This window comes from Leptonychotes weddellii, chromosome 1 (genome assembly GCF_054177405.1).
Source record: "Leptonychotes weddellii isolate Sample4059 chromosome 1, ASM5417740v2, whole genome shotgun sequence".
In the NCBI taxonomy this organism is placed as follows: domain Eukaryota; kingdom Metazoa; phylum Chordata; class Mammalia; order Carnivora; family Phocidae; genus Leptonychotes; species Leptonychotes weddellii.
Window position 1 is genome coordinate 140,796,891 of NC_138369.1, and position 21,754 is coordinate 140,818,644.

Here is a 21,754-nt window from a genome sequence, read left to right on the forward strand (position 1 = left end):
AATAACTTAATACTGTCCCTAGGACTCACAAGTTAAATGACCATGGGTTAGTTACTGCCTGAGTTTCCCACTTGTGTAATTGGACAATATTGGTATTTACTTCATAGAATTGTAGTGAGGATTAAATAAGCCTGACATATTGTGCTCTACACTTACTATAGAGATGTTAGCTTGTACTACTATTAAATTAACTAACTTAGTGGTCCTCAACTTTGAAGGCATGCTAGAATGCTTCAGGAACATTTAGCAAATTACTTATGCCTGTGGACTTCTGACTCTGGCCATGCTGAATAATGGATATCAGACCTATTTCCTATAGTAAACAACTATTAAACTGGTTAAAATATATGAAGCACCCAATATCTGAAGGCCCAAGAAGTGCAGCAATGGAATTTAGGGACAAGCTTTTTTTTCCCCCCAATGTCTCTATATGTTTACTTGTCAAATCATATGTCTTGAGTCTTGATTTTGTTCCAAAAACATGGATAAAATATGTGCAGGAAGATAGAGAATCCCCAGAGTACTTTCATCATGCCTGACATTCAAATTCTCTCCTACTATGAGCGTTTATCTACCTAGTAAAATCTAGTTTAATTTACACTGGTAAATATAGAATGTATTACAAGAAATTATCATGAATACTTACTTTGTATTTTTCTTTCTATTCTAGGTATTATTTCATGGAGTGTCAGTATGCTTAGTTACCTTGATTGTCAATAGATTTATTTTGCCAATGGCAGTTAGTAAACTAGGTAAGCCCTAGTAATTACTAATTACTAGATAAGCCCTACTACTTACTAGGTAACCCCTAGTAATTACTATTCCCGAGTGAAGAGACATTCTAAAAATGCTAAAGAATTGCTAATAAGGAGGAAAGAAGCCGCATAAATGAAAATCAAGTGTCTAACTGAAGAGGAAATTGGATCTGTGTATTAAAGCATATGAACAGGGGTGCCTTTGGCTCAGGTCATGATCCCAGGGTCCTGGGACCAAGCCCTGCATTGGGCGCCCTGCTCAGTGGGGAGTGTGCTTCTCCCCCTCCTTCCCACTCGTGCTCTCTCTCACTATCTCTGTCTCTCTCAAATAAATAAATTTTTTAAAAAAGCATATGAACGGTTTAGGCCAATAAGCTTGTAAATTTAAAAAGATTACTTATTTGCATTAGTCTAGTTTAAATAAAATAATACAATAAGTTTATTCAATTATTCAACAAACTTTTATTGAAAGCCTTCTATCTGCCAGGCTCTACTCTAACTGATAATGATGCATTATGAAGACAGACAAGATTTCTATATCCATGGAGCTTACATTGGAGAAAGGAGAAACAGACAGTTAACAGGTCATATGAGGCAGGACCAGAGAGTCATATGCACATCAAAGTAAACAAATCACACATACATAAGATAGAAAATTCAATGGGTGCTAGGTTCCTGAGGAAGCTAGAAACTGAGTGTGTTCAAGGACAGAGGGTTTGACCCTTTGAGAACAAGCAGATAGTGGAGAATGTCCAGATGGGAGAGGTAGAAAGGAGTTAAGTAATGAAGGGCCTCAGATTTTAAGATTTTATTCTAAGGGCAAGAGGAGTTCCTTGGCCAGTTTTAAGCAAGTAAATGTAATTATATGGTTAACTTTTGTTCTGTGGATAACTGATTGCATGGTATGAGGAGCATAGAAGCAGAAATAGCAGTTGTAGGAGGCAATTGCCTTATACAGTATGCCCATTTTCATCGTCTACTTTTTAACAAGGGAAGAATGGAGATCTAGAGAGTTAAAAGTTCCTGCCCAAGGTCATGCAACGAGGTAATGGCAGTTGAGGAACTAGAAACAAATAACCCTGATGCTTTCGATCCATTATATTCCCAAATGCTCTATCACCCCTTCTGTTACACAGAGCTTTCATCCTAATGGCATTTTTAATCAGTCTTGAGACTCCATCTTTATGGATGACCAATCATTACCCAATCTGCCTTCCTTCCTTGTATTTGCAGCAAAACCTTTTCTCTTTTCTTTTTAAAATTCTCTGAGCCTTAACACAGTAAATTGGGAAGAAAAGATTAAAGAGGGGGAGTTTTGCAAAGAGTATCATATGTTCTACTTAGTAGCTAAATAAACTTAAAATTCTTATTGAGGAGCACGAGTTTATTTGCATTGAGAGCAGTGAACATTTGCTCATGGAACATTATTGCTTTCCAAGGAAGCTTCTATGGCTCATGAAAAGGAGTTTGTGTCTGATAGGAAGAGTCCTTCAAACCTTAATGAGGTCTGGAGATAAATATATATACTTATCATATATGTGTGTGTGTGTGCACGTGTGTGTGTGTGTGTGTATACATGACATTACATTTAGGTAGGATATATATATATATGTATATATCTATATTGATACTTCCTACATAGGTATTTCCTAAATATATGTATATTTACCTATATTCTGTATATTTGTAAATATATACATATATATGGGATATGTATGTAGGAAGTATAGATATACATATACACAGATATGTATCTCCTACATATATATCTCCTACATATGTATCTCCTATATATGTATGGGTCATCTATTCTGTGTACGTGGATATATTATATTATTATAGGAAATTAGTGCACATGATCATGGAAGCTAAGAAGTCCAAGATCTTCAGTCCAAAAGTCTGAGATCCAGGAAAGCCAGAGCGTAACTTCTTGTCCAAATGCAAAGGCAGGAGAGGACTGATGTCTCAACTCAAAGACCATAAGGCAGAGAGAGTGAATTTTCTTTTGTTCTATTCAGGACTCCAATGGTTTGGATGAGGCTTGCCGGCAGTGAGGAGGGCAATCTGCTTTACCCAGTCTACCAATTTAAATGTTATTCTTATCCAGAAACACCTTCACAGACACACCTAGAATAATATTACCAAATATCTGGGTATCCTGTAGCCCAGTCAAGTTGACACATAAAATTAATCATTACACCTCTATTCTTCTGTCTCCTCATCTATCAAACCGGGAAAAGGGACTTTTAAACAATGGGCAAGGTAATCAAAGACTTAATACGTTCAATGTGCTGAGAAGTGTTTTCCCAGCATATGGTAAGCACTCAATAAATATTAACTATTACTGTTATTATTCTGAGGAGTACGAAAGTAGAAAAGCTTGAAATTGTTAATGTTTCTATTATTATACAATTTATGTTGAGTCTTTAACTTCAATAAAAAAGAGTTGTGACAGTAGACACAAAAGGAAACTGTATAATCCATATTAAAATGGTGGTATCCTTATTATTGATAAAACATACTTTTCGTACCAAAGGTCTTCGTGATGTCACATCAACAAAATATAAATCACTTTATTGTACATTTCAACACTTTCAAGAGCTAACCAAATCTGCAGCCTCTGCACTCAAATTTGACAAAGATCTTGCTAATGCGGATTGGAATATGGTTGAGAAAGCAATTATACTTCAAAACCCTTATGCGGTAAGCAAGTCATATCTTTGTTTACTCCTTCAAAGTAGATATCATTACCTGAAGTAAGTCTAAATGTTACAAATATTCACAGTTTTAATACTGGTAATTGACGGAGAAGTTGCATTGGTAACCCACTGTCATAATAGAAAGGAATCTTAGTGTTGTAAATTCAAAAGAAGGAGCAGTGCTTTGGAGCTCCCTATAAAAGGTGCCATAAAAGAGGAGAGTGAGCCTGAGAAAATGGCTAGTTTTTTATTAGATTGACAGTGAACAGGTGCCTTTGTTCAGCATTTACTTAGCATTTGTTTACACTATCAAGTACTTGCTAGCCCCTCACTTATGATTAATATTATTTTTTGCTATCAAATAGAATTCAAAGCCAGTATCATAAGTTTAGGTGTGGGTGAGATGTCACCTCCTGCTTCTGAGATATGCTTTAGAATCTCCGTGGTCAGACTTCTTAATCACTGACGGGTATATAACTCCCCAATCGGTCATGGCTGCCATAAGGAGAAATAATAAAAGTTGTTCTGGAATCTTCTCAATGCTACACTTGCTTTGTTATCTCCTCTGTTACATCCAGTTTTCAATGCAATGTTTCAATGCATACTGTATGATGCAGTTTTTGCAATGTTTTGCTGAGTCATACAATAGGAGAAGGAGCCAACTTCTAGGAGTGTAGAAATAAGATAATTTGTTTCTATAAAGTAGGATTCCCCCAAATCCATTTCATATCCACTAACCAGTGCTTGAAGCTCTGGATGGGGACTCAGAACCAAGCCCTCTGCCTACAGAATAGTGCCGGGATTTCTGGATAAGACAAGTACCAAGTCACATCCAATTATTTTCTATAGTAGCTCCCAATTGTGCCTTTTTGCTAATCTGACTGCATCAGATTCATCTAGAAAGCTTATCAAAATATGGCTTTATTTCCCAGCCCCACTGAGGAGATGCTAATAACGCAGATGGTCTGGTGGGTCCCAGGAATATGTGTTTTTATTCCATTTACCCAGCTGATTCTAGTGCAAAGTCAAGGTTGAGGCCACCACTCTGATACTTGATCTGTTTCAGAAGGCAGATAATTAAACATGGGGGATATTAGGGTATTATAGTTAGAGCACTGGCCTTGGACTCAGAAAATCTGGGTTCGTATCCTGGCTTTGTCACTTAATAAATAGCTTTGTGATCTTGAGCAAATCTTCTATTTTCTCTAAGCTTCAGCTTTTCTCAACTGTAAAGTGAAGTTATCCATAATTCCCATCTCCCAATGCTAAGTTCACCTTCTACTCTACCTTAAGTGATGAGGTTAAGGCAGTGATTATCAAATTTTATCAACAGCAAGAATCATGGAATGGGTTTATAAAACCACAGATTGCTGCCCTGTTCTTTCTGATTTAGCAGGTCTGTGTTGGGGTCTGAGAATATTCATTTCTAACAATTTCCACGTGACGCTGAGGCTGCTGAGGGACCACACTTCCAGAACCATTGGTTTAAAGTGGGATCATATATGTGGTCGCTTTTATAAAATGTCAATAATGCCATGTAAACATAAAAATATGTCATAACTCCTTTCCTCCAAAACTGGCAATTATTTTACCTTCTAGATAACTGTGAAATGATGAGGAAACTCACCTGAACACTTTTTCTGTATTTAACAGATTTTCTATAGTTTTTCAAACTAAATTTTTAGGTGAATTGCTTGAGGGTTATGATAAACAGTATGTTAATATTCGTGTATTATTTTTTTGTTTGTTTTTATTTCTGTTTCACTTAGTTGAGCCAAGGAGACCCAACAGAACATCAAAAGGTGAGATGTCTAGACTGTAACAAGGAAATAGATGAGACCCTTAACATCGAAGCAATGGAGCTGGCCAACAGGCGTCTCTTGTCGGCACAAATAGTTAGTACTTGATCATACACTTTTAAAATGATATCTGGGCCTAAAATTATCCTGAAAACGTTTTCCTTCACTAAAGACATCTTGATTAGGCTTGCCTGCATAGCTTAATAGATTGTTACAAAGGCAAAGGGAAGTTTGGCGTTATCTTAGGAATCCGTTTGACTGCCAAAAGAAGGAAAAGGGAAATAGATCCATCCAAATTAGCCTAAATAAAAGGTGTTTTATTAAGAGGATTTGGGAATTTCACAGACCCCAAGGCAGGAATTACAGCAGAACTCAACCTTCAGGTGTGTTATGCAGGCATTTCCACAACACCACCCATCTCTAGGTCCACACCAGTTTTTCATGAAAGATACCACCAACTCTGCTAATAAATGCAGGTAGAGACTAGTTTTCAGATCAAATCTTGGATAAAAGTTAGAGAAATTCTGTGGCACAGCAGCATGCTGGACTCTGTGGGAAATTGCTAATAGCCTAATTACCATTTTACTATCCAGGTCAGGATATGGACTCGTTGCCATGACTCATGCTCTCAAAATGTTCATGGTGGGTCTTCCTCATTGCATATGGAACTCTCATGCATGTCTTGGCTATTCCAGCCATACAGAATTCCAAGCGTTCTATGTATTCATTCTAACTTGGGAAATGCAAGGTCTATAGGGTACGATTGTTCTCTCTTCAGCATTAGTCCTGGCAGAGAGGTTGACTCTCAAAGGCAGCTTTTCCAAGAACCTAAATAATTTCTTTAAGCAATTGAGGTAGTGCCATGAAGGATGAACTTATGCCCATATAGTGCTTTGTTCACCAGCAGATTTTATGATACCATATCTTTGAGTCACTTCCAGATTTTTAATTTATATAGTATTCAAGAACCCTCCAAATCAATACAGGAGACTCCATTTTAAGTCTTGCTTTCATTAATAATGTGACTCAGGACTTAACTCTTTTTAGTCTTTATTCTGCCCGCCTGTAAAAGAGGAAAATGCTAACTGCAAGACCTCCTAGATTTTTTCCACTTGTGATATTCTATGTTTTCTGCAATATACATTCCACATACTTTTCCCTAAATGTTTGTTTTCTACCATTATATCTTTGTTGATTTTGTGCTATGTATTGGGTCTTAACCAGGAAATCCTATTTTTTTGAAGTAGGTTGGATCTTTCTGTTCTGTTCTCCAGCTCTTTATCTCATCTCGCATCTTTTTAGCCCTTCTTTGTTCTAGACGTATTTTCATGTTTACCTTCATTTGCTAATTTGGTTTCTGCAACCTCAATTCTAATGCTCACTGCTCCAACCATAATATTAACCAGTTTATTATACTTCTCAAAGCCTTGAGAGCTTTTATTTAAATCTCAGCCAGTTATTATTAACTGGGCAATACCTTCTCTACTGTTGTACATTAGAAGAGGAAGCACAGCATGATGAGACAGTGGTACAGGAGAGGAGGCATCCCCCACATATAACAGGGGGAAAGGGAGACAGGCTTTAAATTCAGAGAGAACTGAGTTTCTCATGTGATCTTGGGAAAAATACTTAACTCTTTGAGCCTCAGCTTTCTCTCTGTGAAATGCAGATTAGATTATCTTCCCCATAAATTTCCTGTAAGGATTAAATGATTCTTTGCAAAATATATATAAATCAGTTAATTTAATAGTATGGTAGGGAGCTCAATAAATGGCAGTTATTTTAGGGAATCAACCATTCTCTAAATTCTTCTTACATTTTGGTATGAATGATCATTTAAGAATTAACATTTTTCTAGAGTCTGTTTTGTCATTTGTGTTGCTAAGCTTTCATGAGTTCCATACTACTTTCAGCTTCCTTATTTTTCTACAAACTATGGTGTTTACCTTCGAGGATATTGAAAATATGTTAATCTCACATTATTTTATAAGTACTTTAAGTTTAAGAAGAACAGTGTTACTCTGTTGAGTTCCTGTGTTACAGACAAATACACTTTGTTCCCTCATTCTTAAAATTAGTTTTACCCCTTTCTGGGATCCCTCAAGAGCAAAGCTGCATTTTAATATCCATAAATGAGGGATGCCTGGGTGGCTCAGTCAGTTAGGCGTCTGCCTTCGACTCGGGTCGTGATCCCAGGGTCATGGGATCAAGTCCCACGTTGGGCTCCTTGCTCAGTGGGGAGCCTGCTCTGCCTGCCCCTCCCCCTGCTTGTGCTCTCTCTCTCTCTCTCTGACAAATAAATAAATAAAAATGTTAAAAAAAAATCCATACATGATTGTGCAGACAAGTCATGTTCTATGGAAGCAAAAGTCTTTAGTTATATCATACATTCCAATTTAGGAACTTAGTCCATACAGTGATTTTTGACAGTGTTCAGCACACTGGGGCCGGGGCAGTGTCAGACAGTGGCCTCTTCAGCATCAGAGGTAGTGCCGGAAGCAAAGTGGGCTCTCAATATATGGGCCAAATGAGCAAATGACAGTTTTCTGTACAACAGTGGCAGTTCATTTAATGCTTATAACAGACTGGAGACAACAGAGTTGTGTTGTCAAAATATTTGGGAAAATGAAATTAAAGATATAAACCAGGATTCTCTACTATAGGATTTCTCAAAGTCTTTAATTTTCTAATATGCATTATAAACCGTTAAGATGAGGATATACTTGCAGCAGGAAATTCCCATATTTATTTGGCCGTTTAAGCGGCCACAGAACACCATTTATTTTTGAAAGCCTAATTAACATCTAGCAGGAATCTAGTTTCCCACAGAACCAGTTTGGTTTTACCCAAAGCCCAGACGGACCTTCTGCGCTGATTGCGAGGTCTGAACTGCATAGAAACAGTCTTTTTATAGAGATAGTAGATATTTAGGGATTTTGACTTCTTTCTACAGACTATTTTTCCATAAAGAAAATATTAAGTTGTTATTGTTACCCATGCTATATAATAATTTGCACATTTCTTTTAGGCAAGCTACCAGAGACAATATAGGAATGAGACTCTGTCCCAGAGTGCAGTCCAGGTGCTGGTAGGTGCAGCGGGAAGCTTTGGAGAGAAGAAGGGAGAGTAAGTACATTGGCAAGAGAAGCCTTCCATCCTAGGCCACTGCATTTAGGAAATTGTGCAAGTGAGTTTTCTTGCTCTTTCTGGTAACTTGGGATCATCCAGTATTACGTGTTTGAGCTGCTGCCTGCTCTGCAGCCCCAAATCAGGCCAAATCACTTATGTTCAGTTTCCCAGTTTGCTCTGCTTATTCAGACTTCTGTGCATTTGAACATGTTGCTGCTGCCAACTAAGATGCTTTTCCTTTCTTCCTTTTGCCCCCAAAGCTGAGCTGTAGTAAAATACTCTTCCTTTTAGACTGCTTGAATGCCTCACTAAGGTCAAAGACTCCCTTAATTCCTCCAGGCACATCTTCCCAATGCATATTCTCTCTTAATACCCAGAATATTTTTGTAATAGCTTCTTTTGCTGTAAGCCTATGTAGTACACAATGAGTTCCTTGAAGTCTGCATGTTAGACAGTAGCCTCAGATCCCCTTGGAAGGACAAAGGATATATGAGTGGGCTAAGGGAAGAGTTAAACTGCCATGTAGCTACAACGATGTCCACCCAAAGACCGGACATAACATATCTTCTTGTTCTAAACCACACTCCTGGGACGCCTGGGTGGCTCAGTCAGTTAGGCAACTGACTTCAGCTCGGGTCATGATCCCAGGGTCCTGGGATCGAGTTCCGCATTGGGCTCCCTGCTCAGTAGGGAGCCTGCTTCTCCCTCTGCCTGCCACTCCCCGTGCTTATGCTTTCTCTCCCTCTCTCTCTGACAAATAAAGTTTTTTAAAAAATAAAAAATAAAATAATAAAATAAAATAAACCACACTCCTGGTACTAAAGACACCAAAATTCCCTGCTCGAATGGTCCCAAAGCTCATTTGTAAGGTTTTCTTGGGCCTTTGCCCTGGGCCATTATCTCGCAAGCAAACTGGGCCTTTGGTGTGCATAGCCTGAAAGCTAAGAGAAGCCCCAGCATGGTGTCCACTCACGAGTACTGGCTTGCAGCACAGAGAGGGATAAACCGTGTGCGGGAAGAGAAGCAGCCAGATGCTGGAGCACAATCTCATTGCAGTTTAAGTACAGATTTCAAAGACTATAAGAGATTCCATTTCAAACCTAGCCATACAAATCATTATGACATGCTTGTCAAGGTAGGAAGATATAATACATCTTACTTAAAATTTTATTTTCTTGATGAATGAGGTGTAAGGACAAGGGCTTCCATTTGCCCCCTCGCTCTAGGCTGTTCAAATGCTTATGGGAAAGAGACTGGCAAAGAGGACTGGGCAAATGTGATCACTTAGAAACAATATTATGCACTCTTTAAAGAAGACAGATTCACAGTGTACAGTGAGAGTTTTTAAATGGATGAATAAATAACATGCTGAAAAGCATTATTGCTGCATTGCTCAGGAGAAGTTAATATATAAAAAAAAAAAAAGCAGTGTAGAGCAATTCAACCCATTGCCTTGATTTTTCTTCTTTAAATCCTCCAAGAAGGCGGAAGCAAAATATGCCTATGAAGACCCAAAGAAAGGAGGTCAACAGTGGGGAGAAGGGAGTTAAAGGGTTGGAAGGATTCCTAGTGGACAACAAAGGCACATTTTAGAATACATTATTTTTTGTGATACATTAAAGAGGTAAATATTACATACTAATATGGGCAAATGTATATGGCAGGCACTATGGGGAATATCAGGATAGTAGGATAAGTGGAATTGTGTTCCAATCCCCAGAGAACTTCCTGTTAATTACACTTAATAGTCAGTACTATTAGCCTTGGAGTTGACTTTGCAACTTGCCTGTCATTCCTATCAGTAGCCCCTTGGGAAGCTCGCATTGGAAGTTTAAGCTGCCTCACTATCCAATTAAAGAGATCACAACTGTCTTCCTAAATCAGGTCTAAGCAGGGAATGTGATGATAAAAAATAGGAATTCAGGAGCCTGAATTACTGATATCACAGAATTTTAGGATTCATGAGAACTTAAGAAATGACCAGATTTTAGCTGAGACATTAATTATTTCAGGAAGGTTTCCTGATTCCCCAACACTACCTTAAATGCCCCCCACTTGCTGGATCTAGAGTGCCCTATTCGTTATTATCTCCATAGCAACACCCCCTAGTTTACTGCAATTGTTACTTGCATGTTTTACTCCCTTAGTCTGCTGGATCCTTAAGGACAGAGATCTATAGTTGTTCATGGTTTCTCCCCAGCTTTTAGCAAGCATGATAGGTTCAATAAATATTTTTAAAATTAGGAATGAATCAAGTCCTATATACATTTGTGGTTTTCCATGTAATTACCGTATCATTCTATGAATCACAGAGAATTGAATGACTTCCTTCTTTTCAATTACATCTGTATCCCTGTAGCAGAGAAATTGCTTAAATTTCAGAGTAAGAACAGTATAGTCAATAGGAAGGACAAGGTCCACCTTTGAATTTAAGTCACCAACACCCTCCAATTAAGCCATATTTTAAAGTAGGGTCTCAGACCCAAGGACAAAGCCCTATCCCCCTTCCAATTAAGATAATGAAAACCAAGGGATTTGGCTAAGACCAAATCGTAGCACATAGATATGAGCTATCTCGATAGAAAAGCCAGCAGAAACCTAGAGACAATAGGATATGTGCACCAAACTGTCTTTTGGGGTTTTAGGACCACTAACTTCTCCAACTAACCATTAAGTCTTTACTTACCACTTGTATTTTGTCCATTAATTCCCCAGCTACCTGCCCAGAAGGTAACATCAAAGAGATAAGAGGATGTGTAAGATGGGCTGAATGCTTCATATATACTTTCTTATTTAATTATTCCCAACTGGCATGGATATTTTCATGTCTGTTTTGTAGAGCAAACATTTTAATGAGGTAATTTGTTCATTGCCTCACCAGATAATGGGGGATACAACATGAACACCTGGATGTATTTGAATCATGTTATCCTTTTCTTCCCTGAACCTGACCTTTCTATTTTAAACCATGTATCTCTGACTTTTTATACTCTCTCTTTAATGAGTGAGCCCCAGAATCTAAATTAATAATTATATATCTACTTGTATCTACAACTTTGTGACTTGGACCTATGCTCATGAAAGTGTCCTATTTCCAGTTATCAATGGACAAAATCATCTTCCTGCTTTCTGACAATACTGCATTAAATCTATTCCCCAAATTTTAAAGCATGTTTAATGATTACTTCTTTTTTTCCCCAGATATATGAGTCCTGAGACAATAAAGAATTATTCTGAAAGCAAAAAACTTCTTTCCTTTATTAGAAAAGTATTGCTCAATTGGGTGTATAACACTAAAAAAGAAAAAGGGATCCCATCAAGGTAAGTGATTTTGAACCTTACTAGAAATGCTATTATACTGATTTTAAATACCATTTTTATTTTTTTTAATTTATATCCTGGGAGCTCCTGGCTGGCTCAGTTGGTAGAGCATGTAACTCTTGATCTCAGGGTTGAAAGTTGAAACCCCACGAAAAATTTAAAAAATAAATTCATATCCTGAATACATTGGAAAATATTTTGGACTAGTTTACAATTAAATTACTTATATACATACAAAAAGTTACTTGAAGAAAAAAAGAGATAGTATAATAACTTTTTTTTATTATTGAAGTAAATTTCATATAACAAGATTAACCATTTTTAAGTGTATCATTCCATGTTATTTAACACATTCCTTATGTTGGGCAACCATCATCTCAATCAAAATCCACAACATTTTTATTGCCCCCAGTGTAAATCCAGCACCCATTAAGCAGTCACTCCCTATTACTCCTCCTGCCCCCTAGCTCTTGCATGGCACTAGTTGGCTTTGTCTCTATGAATTTACCTGATCTGAATGTTTCAGATCACTAGAATCGTACAATATATAGCTTTCTGTTTCTGGCTTCTTTCACTCAGCATAAGGTTTTTCATCCACACGGTAGAATGTATCAGTAACATAAGTTTCATCCACTTTGTAACATGTATCAAGATTTATTCCTTCTTATGGCTGAATAATACAGATATATCATATTTTGTTTACCCACTCATCAGTCGATGGACATTTGGGTTGTTTTCACCTTTTAGCTATTGAGAACAGTGCTGCTATGAACATTCATGTACAAGTATTTGAATACCTGCTTTCCACCTTTTGGCTATGCACCTAAGAGTGAAATTGCGGAATCATATGATAATTTTATGTTTAACTTATCGAGGAACCACCAAATTGTTTTCCACAGCTGCTAGACAGTTTTGAAATCAGGAAATATAAGTTTATCAACTTTACTTTCTTTTTCAAGATTGGTGTAACAATACGGAATGTTATATATAAATGTAATTCCATATAAATTTTATGATTTGCTTAGTTTTGCAAAAAAATAATGTCTTTGAGACTTTAACGGAGATTGCACTGAATCTTCAATATCGCCATCCTAACAATATTAAGCTTTCCAATTCATGAACATGAGGTGACTTTTCGTTTATTTAGATATTCTTTAATTTCTTTCATGAATGTCTTGTAGTTTTCAGCATACAAGTCTTTGATTAAAGTTAATCCTATATTTATATTTTTTCTTTTTGATGTTATTATAAATGAAACTGCTTTCTTAATTTCATTTTAGGATTGTTCATTCCTAGTGTATGATTTCTGTATATTGACTTTGTATTCTGAAGCTTTGCTGAATTCATTGATTAACTCTCCTGTGTTTTGTGAATTTGCTGGGATTTTCTGTGTATAAGATCATGTCATCTATGAATAGAGATAATTTTACTTGCTCCTTTCCAATTTGGGTGCCTAGTTTCTTTTCTTAGATTCAAGAGGAGGAAATATAGACCCCTCTTCTCAATAAAAGTATCAAAGATTATGTGGCATCCTTAATCTACCATACTCAATAAATACAAGAAAGATATTTTCATATTATAGGGTTTTTTAAAGCCTTCATAATTGAATAAAAGGAAGTCATTCAATTCTCTATGAGTCAAAACTCTGTGAGTTACATGGAAAACCACAAATGTATATAGGACTTGATTCATTCCTAATTTTAAAGCCTTCATAAATGTCTACACGAACACCACAAGTACATAGGATAAATATTCCCTCACTCTTTTCTCAGATGGGCCTTTAGTCACTTTACTAAAAGAGTTAACTTTTCACTGGGAAAAAAGAGAATACTCAGACTTTTTAAAAGACTTAGGGGGGAATATAAACAAACAAACAAAAGACTAAAGGCTTGAAATGCTATCATAGCTCTCAAGTTAGAGAGGAAGATTTAGGCTAGATGATATATGGAATCTCTGACCCAGTCTGCTTCATTCCATAGTAATCCAGCCAGTCCACTGTGTGATTATTTCTCTAAATCTCCCAAGTGTATACTTGGGATGAATATAGTCTGTGTGTAACTGAACATTCACATTTTCTTGCTGACCTATAGAATAAGAATTATTATGGCAGGGAGGTCCAAGTGACCAAGTGGAACCCTGGCCAAAATAGTCATAAGAAGCAATATAGTATTCTAGGAGTAAAGAAATTAACACCAACATTAAAGATTTAAAGGAATTGTAAGCAATCCCCATTATATCCCTTTCAATTCATCTATCTGACATAAACAAGTCAAAGTATAGTCAATTATAGATTAAAGCAAAAGGTAACATCAAGTGCAATGCTATGCCAGATATGACTTTATTCCTGAAAGAAATAAAGAAAAGCAGTCTGTATTCTAGTCCAAGATAAGATGTTGGAGGCTCATGAACTTAACTCTTTCATCAACACACCAAATCTACAGCCACATATGGATCACTTCCCTCTCAAAGAAATCCATAAACTAGCTGAGTGATTCCTACACATCAGACTAATGAGAGAATACCTACACTGAAACAGGTAGGAAAGACTGAGACACACTCTCAGCATAAAACTCACCCCCTGGCATTGAGGCATGTGATCAGAAGGGAACTCATGGCCCCCAGGTTCTCCATGAGAAGTAAAGGGTTTGGACCCAACATCTAGTGCTCCAACTTTTAAGACTTCCTCTTGAGAGATGGGCCCCCAAAACACCTGCTCTGAGAGCTAATTGGGCTTATATCCACAAGATCCAGAAGACTAGAGCAGACAACGAAACAGTTCTTAATGAGCTTGCAAGGACAGTGTCTACCTGAAATGAACTTGTGCAAGAGTTTGGCACCCTGACTTTTGTGATTGCCATCCAGAGGACACACCCCCTATTAGTAACAGAAAAACATATGAAAGCATAAATCTCACTGGTAAAGATAAATATATAATAAAATTCAGGCTACTCTAGGGAGCCTGGGTGGCTTAGCCCGTGAAGCGTCTGCCTTCAGCTCAGGCCATGATCCCAGGGTTCTGGGATCAAGTCCCACATCAGGCTCCCTGCTCAGCGGGGAGCCTGCTTTTCCCTCTGCCTCTGCCTCTCTCTCTGTCTCTCATGAATAAATAAATAAAATCTTAAAAAAATAAATAATATAAAATTCAGGCTACTCTAATATTGTAACAATGGTGGTAAATCACATTAAAATCTAGCATAAAGGTTAAAAGTCAAAAGTATTAAAAAAACTAATATAACTACAATAATGGATACACAAGATAAAAAGGGGTAAATATATACAGCTAACATCATATTCAACAGTGAAAAGCTAACATCATATTCAACAGTGAAAAGCTGAAGGCTGAAAACTTTTCCTCTAAGATCAGGAACAAGATAGGGGGCCCACTCTCATCATTTTTATTAAACATAGTATTGGAAGTCCTAGCCAGAGTAATTAGGCAAGAAAAAAAAAGTCATCCAAATCAGAAAGAAATGAGTAAAACTGACATCTTTTGCAGATGTCATGATATATACAGAAAATCCTAAGAACTCCACCAGAAAAAGGTAGAACTAATAAACAAATTCAGTAAAGTTACAGGATACAAAATCAATATACAAACACCAGCAGCATTTCTATACACTAATAACAAAAGAGGGAAATTAAGAAAGTCCCATTTATAATTGCATCAAAATGAATAAAATACCTAGGAATAAATTTAACCAAGGAGGCAAAAGACCTGTACAGTGATTACTATAAGACATTGATGAAAGAAATTGAAGAAGATTCAAATAAATGGGAAGATATCCTGTGCTCATGAACTGGAAGAATTAATGTTGTTAAGATGGCCATACTACACAAAGCAATCTATAGATCCAATGCAATCCTTACCAAAATTCCAATAACATTTTTTACAAAAATTTTAAAAAATCCTAATATTTGTATGGAATCACAAAAGATCCTGGATAGCCAAAACAATCTTGAGAATAAAGAATAAAACTGGAGGTATCACACTTCTTGATTTCAAACTATATTAAAAAGCTGTAGTAAACAAATAGTATGGTATTGGCATAAAAACAGACACATAGATCAATGGGACAGAATAGAGAGCCCAGGAATAAGCCCATGGGTATATAGTCAATTAATTTATGACAAAGGAGTCAATGATATAAATGCAGAAAGGATAGTCTCTTCAGTAAATGATGTTGGGAAAACTGGACAGCCAGATGAAAAATAATGAAACTAGACCACTATCTTACACCATACACAAAAATCAATTTGAAATGGAGTAAACTAAGACCTGAAACCATAAAACCAGAAGAAAACTCCATGATAGCATTCTTGGCAATGACTTTTGGATTTGACACCAAAAGCAAAGGCAACAAAAGCAAAAATAAACAAGTAGGACTACGTCAAAACTGAAAAGCTTCTACACAGAAAAAAAAATCAACAAAATGAAAAGGCAAGCTATGGAGTGGGAGAAAATAGTTGCAAATCATATATCTGGTAAGGTGTTAATATCCAATATATGTAAAGAACTCATACAACTCAATAGTAAAAACAAACAAACAAAACCATCACAATTAAATAATGGTCAGAGGAACCAAACAGACACTTTCTCAAAGAAGACATACAAATGGTCAAAGAATACATGAAAAGATGCTTAATGTCACTAATATCAGGGAAATGCAAATCAAAACACAATGAAATATCACCTCACACCTATTAGAATCCCTATCAACAAAAAGACAAGAGATAATATGTGTTGGCAAAGATGTAGAAAAAAATGAACCCTTGTGCACTGTTGGTAAGTATGAAAATTGGTACAGCCCCTATGGAGAGCAGTTTGGAGATTCTTCAAAAAAAATTAAAAAATGAAAATAGAACTACTGCACAATCTAGCAATCCCACATCCAGGTATACATCCAAAGGAAATGAAAACAGGATATCAAAGAGATATCTGCTCTCCTATGTTCAATGCAACATATTCACAGTAGCTAAGACATGAATTTAAACTAATTGTCCATCAACAGATGAATGAATAAAGAAATATGGTGTATATATACACAAGAGAGTATTATTCCCATGAGAAAGAAGGAAATCCTGCCATTTGCAACAGTGTGGATGGATGCTGAAGGCATTATGCTAAATGAAATAAACCAGAGAAAGACAAATACTGCATGACACCACATCAGGGTGCATGTGCCCCTTCGAATCTGTACTTTTGTATCTTTTGGGCAAGTACCTAGTAGTGCAATTGCTAGATCACAGGGTAGTTCTATTTTTAACTTTCTAAGGAACCTCCATCCTGTTTTCCAGAGTGGCTGCACCAGTTTGCATTCCCACCAACAGTGTAAGAGGGTTCCCCTTTCTCCACAACCTGTATCCTTGCCAACATCTGTTGTTTCCTGAGTTGTTAATTTTAGTTATTCTGACCAGTGTGAGGTGATGTTTCATCATGGTTTTGATTTGTATTTCCCTGATGATGAGTGATGTTGAGCATCTTTTCATGTGTCTGTTAGCCATCTGTATGTCTTTTTTGGAAAAATGTCTTTTCATGTCTTCTGCCCATTTCTTTTTTTTTACAAGATTTTATTTATTTATTTGACACAGAGATAGAGAGCACAAGTAGGCAGAGAGGCAGGCAGAGGGAGAGGGAGAAGCAGGCTCCCCACTGAGCAGGGAGCCTGACGCGGGGCTCTATCCCAGGACCCTGGGATCATGACCTGAGGCGAAGGCAGATGCTTAACCAACTGAGCCACCCAGGTGCCCCTTCTGCCCATTTCTTAACTGGATTATTTATTTTTGGGGTGTTGAGTTTGATAACTTCTTTATAGATTTTGGATACTAACCCTTTATCAGATAAGTCATTTGCAAATATCTTCTGCCTTTCCATAGGCTGCCTTTTAGTTTGATTGACTGTTCCCTTGCTGTGCAGAATTTTTATCTTGATGAAGTCCCAATAGTTCATTGTTGCTTTTGTTTCCCTTGCCTTCAGAGATGTGTCTATTAAGAAGTTGTTGTAGCCGAGGTCACAGAGGTTGCTGCCTATATTCTCCTTTAGGATTTTAATGGTTTCCTGTCTCACATTTAGGACTTCCATCCATTTTGCTTTAAATATTTTGATAAACTGTGGATGCATACTGGTCCATTACCACACATCCTGGGATTTTTTTTTTTTTTTTTTACAGATTTTATGCCTCAACAAGGAAAGATGCTCATGATACATTGTTAAGAAAAAGAAAAAAAGTTTACAGAACAATATGTATGATATAATTTCTTTTGTGTTTACAAATAATGATTACATAAACAAAAAGATTGGACCAATATTCAAACTGTTAATAGTAATCATGTCTGGCAGGTGGAAGGGATTCCCTTTGTTTTATTATTTTTTTAATATTTTCAGTTTGAATTATCCCCATCTCGTGACCAAAAGTATTTCTATTAAAACTAAAAATGCGGCGCCTGGGTGGCTCAGTCGGTTAAGCGACTGCCTTCGGCTCAGGTCATGATCCTGGAGTCCCGGGATCGAGTCCCACATCGGGCTCCCTGCTCGGCGGGGAGCCTGCTTCTCCCTCTGACCCTCCTCCCTCTCATGAGCTCTCTCTCTCTCTCATTCTGTCTCAAATAAATAAATAAAATCTTTAAATAAATAAATAAATAAATAAATAAATAAACTAAAAATGGTTGAGAGTTGAGGAAGATGGGGGGAAAGAAGAGGGGAAACAAGCCTCAAGACATTTAGCAGAGGAGGACATTAAAAGGACAATATCTGAAGCAGGATGCCAGAAAGTATTAGGTAGGGATTGCTTCTACCCAGAACTAAGCTGGGCTGTGTACTATAGATGATTAAAACAGAACTGAACATATAATGAAAATAATTCAGTATAATTATTTTATCAGATAAAACTCTTTTTTTTTGTAGACATTGCATTCTTCGTGTATGCCATAAAATTGTATTTACTGATGAATTTGAGTACATTGGGTATCTTGTGATACTAATGAATATGTTTCCCATTATAATTTCTTGGATACCTGAGTTAAGTGATATCTATGAGCATGAATTAAGATATTGCAACTACTCTTTTCTTGCATTTTATATAATGGAGTCCCTACTTAAGGTAATCTGAAATTGTGTGTGTGTGTGTGTGTATCTGTGTATGTGTGAACATGTTATATGTCTCACAGAGAGATTCCCTGACTTCATTTTTCAACACTACCTAAACACAATTTTCTAAAGGAGTGTATGAAATTCTTTCTCACTTCATAAGCAAACTTTAATTTTTAAAGGTAAATTTTTAAGGCAACTCAGTAGAAAACATCCATACTTTAAGAATTGATTTTGTATTTGTAAAAATAAATTTTAAAATGGTATGTGTCAAAGGGAGTTTCAAAGATATTGGCAGTGTTCATAAACTTAGCAGGGTAGTGTTCATTTTATTTTTTAATACTAGATAGATAAACAGATCAATAGGTAGAGTGATAGATACTCCTTTATACTTGATAAACATTTCATGATCTGATTTTTAAATCTAATATAAAGGTAGTTGTAAAATGAGGAAATGTATCACCACAAACTGATAATAGTATTGTGTTATATGAATGAACAACTGGAGAATGAGTATGTGAGTACATAACATGATGGACAAAAACAAGGGAAAACTTAGAAGCAACACCATGACACCCGCAAGGAACATCACTCCCAGTGACTGGAACTTGGGATGGATTGGTCAGCATGGATATTGGAGAGATGTTAGATTGGTGTGGAGGATATGGAAAATGATACAGGACACATGGACGTAAAGAAGAAAGAAGTTCATAGGCCATGCTATCTCTCCCACTTCCCTGACATCAGCTACCATTTATTGTCTAATAACTTCCAAATTCATGTTCCCAGCTCATATCTTATCAAGAGCCTCAGATCATATAGAAAACTGAGGACTGGGTCTCTCCAACAAAATACTATACAAACATCTCAAACAGCACATTCTAAAAAATTTATCTTCTCTAAACCTACTTTTCCCTCAAAATTCCACTGGAAACCCAATTTCCCAGACTAGCATCCACAATCATCTTTAATACTTCCCACTCTCTTAGCTATGCTTCAATATTTCAAGCATTTTAATTTTAAATTAATATGATTACTTACTAGTATTTCAGACAAGTAGTCTTAAGGTAGATCAGAAAAAATCTAACTAGTGATGTTTCAGTTATTGTGGAAAATGTTGCAGTAAAAGCAAAAACAAGATAACCTATTTTTTTTAATCAACAGATGGCTGCAATGAGGAAGGAATATTTTTTACATACCTGGAACCTATTTGAGTTAGCAATTACATTAGTTGGCATCATAGATATAATTCTTATTGAGACAAATTCCATTACTTATACTCTTGATTTTATTCTAACAGTAATCTTTATAAAAATTGTTCGATTTCTTCGCATACTACGTATTTTGAAGGTAAAGAACTATTAAATCATTCAATTTCAAATTTCTACTGACTGCATCATGAAATATGAACTAAAATCAGTTTAGTAGTTTTATGACTTCCACTTTCTATTGAGGTGATGTTTATATTTTAAATTTTATAACCCTTTCACAAATTAAATTTTATAACATATTATTTTATGAATATCCAAATTATGTATTTCCTGTGTTTTCCTGTCTATGCTCCATAATCTCCATACTCTGCCCCCCAACCAGCTGCCATTAATCCTCAAAGTGCTAGCTTATGGTCATTCTTCAAGATTCAGTTTAAGTATCACCTAATAAAGGACATCATTTTTTTTTATCTTGTTAGCATTCTGTACATACTCTTTTGCACTTATCCTTGGGGTCAAACAAGAAATATAATTGTGATGGGTTCCAACCCCCGAATAAACCTTCTAAAAAGAAGGTTAGTAGGAGATTTCACAGGTAAAAGTGGCAGTACTTTATAGACATTTATGACTTAAGCCCAGAAGATTAATTGCATTGTTTTCCAAGAATTTAAACCAGTTGAAATTAGCATCCAATTCTCTATAAGGGACATAAGTAAAGAGTAAATTCATAACTTCACCATAGGTGTCCAACATTATTAATTATAAGGAAATCACTCTGGTCATGAAGTTATAAAATTACCGTGAATAAAATAACTAAAAACCTTGACAGGTTACTATAGTTATTGTTGAAAGCATGTCATTTCTTATTATTATCTACTTTAGTTAAACTAATCAATATATAATTATCTAAATGTATACAATTTATATTAAATAGTAGTTCTGTTTTTTTCCAGCTCATAACCCCAAAGTTGCTGCAAATAATAGATCAAAAGATGAGTCACCAGCTGTCCTTTAAGTATGCTATACTAAAAGGATATGTCCAAGGTGAAGCAGACATAATGACTATAATTGATCAGATTTCAAGTTCTAAGCAAGTTAAACAGGTGAGAAAACTTTCAATAGTAAGGAAAGGGTTTATTCCTCCAATCCCTCAGTTGCCCTCACCCATTATGTCCTCTATCTAGATATGTAGATGGGGATTTTGACTCAATTCACTAAGTAATTTCTGTAAAAACTTAAACTAGTCTACATTTGTATTACTCAAAAGCTTCCTTACTTAAATGTCTGTGCCACAGTAACAAATCATGAGGTTTTTGCAACCCACTTTTTGGTTCTTGTGGAGGCTATCATGAAACATATGTGCAGTGGTCATCAGCTCCCTCCTGATGCAAGTTCCAGGATCTGTCAGCTACAGGTGCACTAAATAGGAAATATTGGAGGATGAGACATAATGGCAGTGCTAAGCAAAGGGAGCTTCCTTTCTCACTCCCTGCCTGATTTTCCAGTAAATAGTAAAAGAAGCAAAGGATGGGGATCTGGCAGATGGAAAAAGTAAGAATAACTCATCTAGAAGGAAACCTTGTCTAATTTCTTCATTACACAGATAAGGAACAAAAAAGAGTCAAGAGAGGTTGAATGGTTATTCTCAAAGTCACATGGCTAGTAAACAGCAAAGAGAATTCTAGGGCCTAAGTTCTAGATTTTCACCTTTTTGACCGAGGTGGTTGTTCTCAAAAGTTTGTCAACTATGTGAAGT

General features: G+C 36.3%; 1 protein-coding gene across 1 annotated transcript in view; it reads left to right on the plus strand.

Annotated features, from left to right (window-relative positions):
• The window catches only part of SLC9C1 (solute carrier family 9 member C1), a 66,745-nt gene that overhangs the window by 29,890 nt on the left and 15,101 nt on the right, over positions 1-21,754 (plus strand). Inside the window, exons 11-18 of the mRNA XM_081815546.1 lie at positions 671-752; positions 3,292-3,458; positions 5,224-5,349; positions 8,282-8,379; positions 11,584-11,703; positions 18,605-18,800; positions 19,952-20,137; positions 20,952-21,101. Coding sequence (XP_081671672.1) covers positions 671-752; positions 3,292-3,458; positions 5,224-5,349; positions 8,282-8,379; positions 11,584-11,703; positions 18,605-18,800; positions 19,952-20,137; positions 20,952-21,101 — 1,125 coding nt within the window. The remainder of the gene's footprint in view (positions 1-670; positions 753-3,291; positions 3,459-5,223; positions 5,350-8,281; positions 8,380-11,583; positions 11,704-18,604; positions 18,801-19,951; positions 20,138-20,951; positions 21,102-21,754) is intronic.